The 6,540-nt window shown below is 50.1% G+C and overlaps 1 protein-coding gene across 1 annotated transcript; it reads left to right on the top strand.

Moving 5' to 3' along the window:
- Window positions 1-3: 3 nt before the first annotated feature.
- LOC109365128 (uncharacterized protein DDB_G0271670-like) lies at window positions 4-5,118 on the top strand (the record flags this gene model as incomplete). The annotated part of the gene is given in 3 exon segments (XM_019611794.1): window positions 4-117; window positions 773-954; window positions 4,218-5,118. Coding segments are annotated over 3 exon segments (1,197 nt in total), but the record flags the coding sequence as incomplete, so codon positions are not given.
- Between the last annotated feature and the right edge of the window lie 1,422 nt (window positions 5,119-6,540).

The raw sequence follows: 6,540 nt of genomic DNA, 5'->3' as shown, positions 1-6,540 counted from the left end.
ACCACTACTGGATCCTCCACCATAGCATCCAGACGATCCTCCACTGCTTCCACCTCCTCCAATGATACTTTTGGATCCTGAGTATCCACCACTGCTGTATCCTCCTCCCATGCCATAGCCTGAGGATCCTCCACTGCAGCACCCAGAGGATCCTCCACTGCTCCCACCTCCTCCAATGATACTCTTGGATCCTGAGTATCCACCACTGCTGTATCCTCCTCCCATGCCATAGCCAGAGGATCCTCCACTGCAGCACCCAGAGGATCCCCCACTGCTTCCACCTCCTGTAATTATGATCTTGCCACCTGAAGACCCTCCACTGCTGGATCCTCCACCACTACTGGATCCTCCACCATAGCATCCAGACGATCCTCCACTGCTCCCACCTCCTCCAATGATACTTTTGGATCCTGAGTATCCACCACTGCTGTATCCTCCTCCCATGCCATAGCCTGAGGAGCCTCCACTGCAGCATCCTGAGGATCCCCCACTGCTTCCATCTCCTGTAATTATGATCTTGCCACCTGAAGACCCACCACTGCTGCATCCTCCACCACTACTGGATCCTCCACCATAGCATCCAGACGATCCTCCACTGCTCCCACCTCCTCCAATGATGCTCTTGGATCCTGAGTAACCACCACTGCTGTATCCTCCTCCATAGCCTGAGGAGCCTCCACTGCAGCTCCCAGAGGATCCCCCACTGCTCCCACCTCCTCCAATGATGCTCTTGGATCCTGAGTATCCACCACTGCTGTATCCTCCTCCATAGCCTGAGGAGCCTCCACTGCAGCATCCTGAGGATCCCCCACTGCTCCCACCTCCTGTAATTATGATCTTGCCACCTGAAGACCCTCCACTGCTGGATCCTCCACCACTACTGGATCCTCCACCACAGCATCCAGACGATCCTCCACTGCTTCCACCTCCTCCAATGATGCTCTTGGATCCTGAGTAACCACCACTGCTGTATCCTCCTCCCATGCCATAGCCTGAGGATCCCCCACTGCTCCCACCTCCTGTAATTATTGTCTTTCCTCCTGAAGACCCTCCACTGCTGGATCCTCCACCACAGCATCCAGACGATCCACCACTGCTTCCACCGCCTCCAATGATGATCTTGCCACCTGAAGAGCCACCACTGCTGGATCCTCCACCACAGCATCCAGATGATCCTCCACTGCTCCCACCTCCTCCAATGATACTCTTGGATCCTGAGTAACCACCACTGCTGTATCCTCCTCCCATGCCATAGCCTGAGGATCCTCCACCACAGCATCCTGAGGATCCCCCACTGCTTCCACCTCCTGTAATTATGATCTTTCCACCTGAAGAGCCACCACTACTGGATCCTCCACCACAGCATCCGGAGGAACCTCCTCCTCCTCCTCCTCCTGAGCTAATGATGATCTTCTGGCCTGATCCCCCACTGCCACCGCCGTATCCTCCTCCCATGCTGTATCCCGAGGAGCCCGTGCAGCAGGAGGAGCCCTGTGCCTGGTAGCTGGAGGAGCTGCCCCCACTGCAGCATCCCCCAGACTGGGACGATGACTCGTGGCAGCCTCCGGAGTTCTGTCGGGAACACATCTCTGAGCAGCGGTCCTGCAAGAAATCACATATTTGTTACTGATAAGAATCAAAATGATCTCAGCCAGTACGGCCATTGTTCCATCGCATGGTTTGTTCCCAGCAGTCTCTGAATTTCCTTACAGATAATTGTCTTCTATGTATTCCAACCATATATGAAGCCTTTGCTATCAGGGCAGCACATGGCTACCATAGATAGTCAACATAAACTCCTGAATTTGGAGTCTTTTATTCCATATGTGTTCCCTCTGGATCTCTATCCTCATGATTTCCAGTATCATGGAGTGATCTTTCTTCAGCTAATATCCACAAAAGATTTAAATTTATCAAAACAACATCCCTAAGCTTCAAGCCACCACACATTTGGTGTGCTCCACCAAGGCATTTCTGTTTTGCAAACACAAAAATCAGAAGAATTGCTCCCATATGCAGAAATGGACTTACCCTGCTTGGTTCTGATAATACGTTCAACGGCGCAATGCTGAGTGAGTGGTGCGCTACAGAACCAAGCAACTTTTATACTGCCTCTAGTTTTGCTAAGTGGGTTGTGAGGCATCCCGGGGAATGATGATGGGTTTATTTACAGGACAAATTGTGCTCCTTCAGGCCAGTCGTCCTCTTGACTCATCGAATCAGATCAATGCTTTTCCCTTGCATCACTTCCTAGTCTACTCAAAGTCTGGGTGCGGATCTCATGTGAGCTCTGTTCCCGTGGTTGTGTTTGAAGGTAGGAGCTGTGGGGCTCCAGTGCCCTGCACGTGAGCTAGGGGATGCTGCTGGGATGGTGTGAGGACTTGTGTTTACTATTCATTACAATCACAGAATCACAGAATCATTGAATCATTGAATCACTGAGTCATTGAATCATTGAATTATTGAATCATTGAATCATTGAATCATTAAGGTTGCAGACCGTTAACATCAACTACTCCAACCGTCAACCCATCATCACAATGGAGAAGTCTGGAAGAAAGGAGAGAGCTGCAGTAGTTGGGAGTGCTGTTGTGGGGGTGGCAGAGGGGAGTAGAAGATCCCCACATGCTTGGACACCTCACCATGCCAATCTAGCATGGGTCATTTTTTTGCCTGTCCGGCTACGGGCAGTACAGAGGTCAGGTAGAATTTCCGCTGCCTCTTGGAATTAGGGGTGATAGCTGCTCCAGCATAGAATACAAGTGCTGGAGGTAAAGGGTAGAGGCCCCAGCCCCTGGCCAGTGCTGGATCCATTCCTGCATGCTGCTTGGTGCAGCTTGGCAGGGTCCTTGTGTCCCACTTTGTGCTTGGTGATTCCCTGGGCACTGTCCTGGCTGGATCGCCTGGATGTGATGGGCTTGGGATACATCCACAGCCATCAATTGCAAGGGATTGAGTTGACTGGGAGAGGCCACATCACTGCAACAGGGCTGAAAACTGGAAACAGCAGCACGGGCACTCTTCATTCCCACCCAGTGGGTCACCTCAGTTCCCCTAGTATTTCTCACTTCGGTATTTACTCTCAAAGACTATTTTTCTTTTAAAAATTAGTTAGCCAGCCTGTTTGAAGCAGTAATAAAATGGAGAGTGGAGCGGCCAAGGTTGTCTGCCAGAAGAATTAAATATTACTGTTTATTTTACATTCCGCATTGCAACTGTTAATTGACAGAACGTACCACATCAAAGGAATCACTTCCCAGAGGGAAACTCCCACTGAAGACTCATACCTGAAGCAGTGTTTTATCCCTGTGTGAGTGAGGAGCTTCCCAGTTACTCCACGCTTAGCATCTCAGCCCTGGAAGGGGCTGTCTGATGTCCTGTCCCTGATGCTGAATGCTTCAGGAGCTCCGAGCTGGAGCCAAGGTTTAACAGACCTCGTATCTCTTAGTGCTTAGTGCAGCTATGAGCACCAAGAGCTTCTTCATCATTCAAGGGGCTCAGCCTCACACCTGTGAAGGTACCCTGTAATTCTTTGCACTAAAGTGTTAAGAGTTTTTGCATTTTCCCTCTCTTATCTACGCCTTCCTTGGGCATTTTGTGGTACCTAGATGAAAGAGACTTTTTCCAATATTTAACTTTGGAGTACTATATCTGATAGGCAAAAGTCAGGGTCATGTGTAGCAACTGATATTTAAAAATGACATAAAATATTTAGGGAATCTTACCTCTCTTCTACAGTGGGTTTGCAACGCATTTGTGCTCTGGAGTTTTATTAAAACAGCATAACCTCAGAAAGAAATCTTGGTGAGTGAAATAATGAAAATATGTGGTGTAAACAGAATGCAAGGACTCAGACACTGAAGTTCTCTAGAGCTGCAGTTTTATTGCCTTGTGCAAACACTAGAAAATTGAGGCAGAAAATAGACATATGATGTAACCTCACATGAGGCTGCAAGTTGCTGATACACACCACTGAGGTTCTAGTTGGCTGGAGAGCTGAAGAGAAAAATTGCAAGGAGGAGGAGAAAGGAATCATGCAAGTATTCTTACATTTACCCGTGTAAGAAATGAGATAATGTTTGCATCCTGGGCTTTCTTATTACAAGTTTCTCTGCTAAACTTGTGCTACTTGTGTTTAGTCTGTGGTGGCCAGGAGATAGGCTGGGTCTGCTGTTGCATGGACATGCCTCCTGAGCTAGATGAACCACCTCCACCAGAGCCTCCTCCAATAATGCAGATGGATCCTTGGCCCTGGTGACCAGAACCACCCCCACCTCCTCCACCACTTCCTCCTCCAATGCAGATGGGTCCTTGGCCCTGATGGCTGGAACCACCTCCTCCTCCTCCTCCTCCACCTCCAATGCAGATGGGTCCTTGGCCCTGGTAGCCAGAACCACCTCCACCTCCTCCACCTCCACCTCCACCAATGCAGATGGGTCCTTGGCCCTGGTAGCCAGAACCACCTCCACCACTTCCACCTTCACCTCCACTAATACAGATGGGTCCTTGGCTCTGGTGGCTGGAACCACCTCCACCTCCTCCTCCTCCACCTCCACCAATGCAAATGGGTCCCTGGCTTTGGTGACCAGAACCACCTCCACCACCTCCTCCTCCACCTCCACCAATGCAGATGGGTCCCTGGCTTTGGTGACCAGAACCACCTCCACCTCCTTTTCCTCCACCTCCTCCTCCTCCTCCTCCTCCACCAATACAGATGGGACCCTGGCTTTGTTGGCTAGAACTACCTCCTCCTCCACCTCCACCAATGCAGATGGGTCCCTGGCTTTGGTAACCAGAACCATCTCCACCTCCTTTTCCTCCACCTCCTCCTCCTCCTCCTCCTCCACCAATACAGATGGGACCCTGGCTTTGTTGGCTAGAACTACCTCCTCCTCCACCTCCTCCAATGCAGATGGGTCCTTGGCCCTGGTGGCCAGAACCACCTCCCCCTCCTCCTCCTCCACCTCCACCTCCACCAATGCAGATGGGTCCTTGGCCTTGATGGCTGGAACCACCTCCTCCTCCTCCTCCACCTCCACCAATGCAGATGGGTCCTTGACCTTGATGGCTGGAACCACCTCCTCCTCCTCCTCCACCTCCACCTCCACCGATGCAGATGGGTCCTTGGCTCTGGTGGCCGGAACCACCTCCACCACCACTGCTGCCACTGCCTCCTCCAATAATGCAGATGGGTTCTTGTCCCTGGTGGCCTGAAGTTCCTCCTCCTCCTCCTCCTCCTCCTCCTCCTCCAAAGGAGGATGATGATATGTGGGTCTGGTAGATAACACCACCACCGCCACCGCCGCCGCCGCTGCTTCCTCCACCATGGCAGGATGATCCTTGGCTCTGATATCCTATAGATCCTCCACCTCCACTACTGTGGCAGGATCCTCCTCCGCCACCCCCATGGCATGAGCCTCCTCCACCGCCTCCGCCATGGCATCCACCAGACTGCTCAGAAATCCCTTGGCCTTCGCCCTTCTGCTGGTGGGAACCCATCGTCGCAGGAGCCAAGAGCCCTGCAAGAGAAAGAAAAATGAGCATTAGAAAATGCAGAAGAAGAAAAGCTTGCATTATTGTGGCATTACTGCCTCTTCCTTCCCCCCTCCCCTTCCCCAGGCAGGCTGATATGAGGCAATGCGAAAGGGTATTGTCAACCTGAGGAACTTACAGCTCCAAAACAGTTACCAAGAAGAGCCTGAGAAGTTTCCAAATCATTCCATATCCCTTGATTTGGTTTTCCACAGGGCCTCCTCTATCCATACATAACTGTGTAGTTTTTTTTCCTTACATATATATTTTTTCTAGGACAGGTATGACTGTAGCCATTCCTTAACAGCTACTTCTTTAAGGAAGTTGCCAGGGTGGCATTCTGTTGGAAGAGGTACATAAGGCTGTGGTACACCAGAATTACCCTTATCCAAATGTGGTTTGGGAATTTTGACAGGGCTGTCATGCTCAGGGATAGGCATTCGTATTTCATGTCATGCAAGAAACAACGGGTCATCATTTGCACAACAATAACTCCACGGCACTTTGAAATCCTTCAACCTTGGTTTCAAAAGGACATAGTGACTGTTTTGCTTCCTCCTAAAAGTTAGAAGCCATGGAACAGGGAATTCAAAAGATCCCAGCAGTGCAAAACAAGCAGACCCTCCAAAGATGATTCTGTTTTCTGTCCCAGCTCTCAATCTTTTCCATGTGATTAAGTTGCGACTCATTAGAAAAACAAATAATCAAATGAGTGTAAATAAGGAGAAATTTTTTAATCATGACATCCCAAAGCCACTTTTACTCCCACCTCTCCCAGTTGAGCATTCCAAGGCTAATCAGAAAATGAGTTTCCATCAGTAGCATGAGGTGCCTTACCGTGTCCCACGGCACGAACGAGCTGAAGGAAATCCAATGGAGTGAGGAAACCTGATGTGCTTCAGTTTTTATACTCTTCCAAGGAAACAGTGATTGATTTATTTATCCACCAAACCCAATCACAACTACCCATTTACTGGGCATAATTTTGATTGATATCTCCCTTCCGCC

This window comes from Meleagris gallopavo, unplaced genomic scaffold, assembly GCF_000146605.3.
Source record: "Meleagris gallopavo isolate NT-WF06-2002-E0010 breed Aviagen turkey brand Nicholas breeding stock unplaced genomic scaffold, Turkey_5.1 ChrUn_random_7180001955761, whole genome shotgun sequence".
Lineage (NCBI taxonomy): Eukaryota > Metazoa > Chordata > Aves > Galliformes > Phasianidae > Meleagris > Meleagris gallopavo.
Note: the sequence above shows the minus strand (reverse complement) of the source record. Positions and strands in the feature narration are given on the sequence as shown.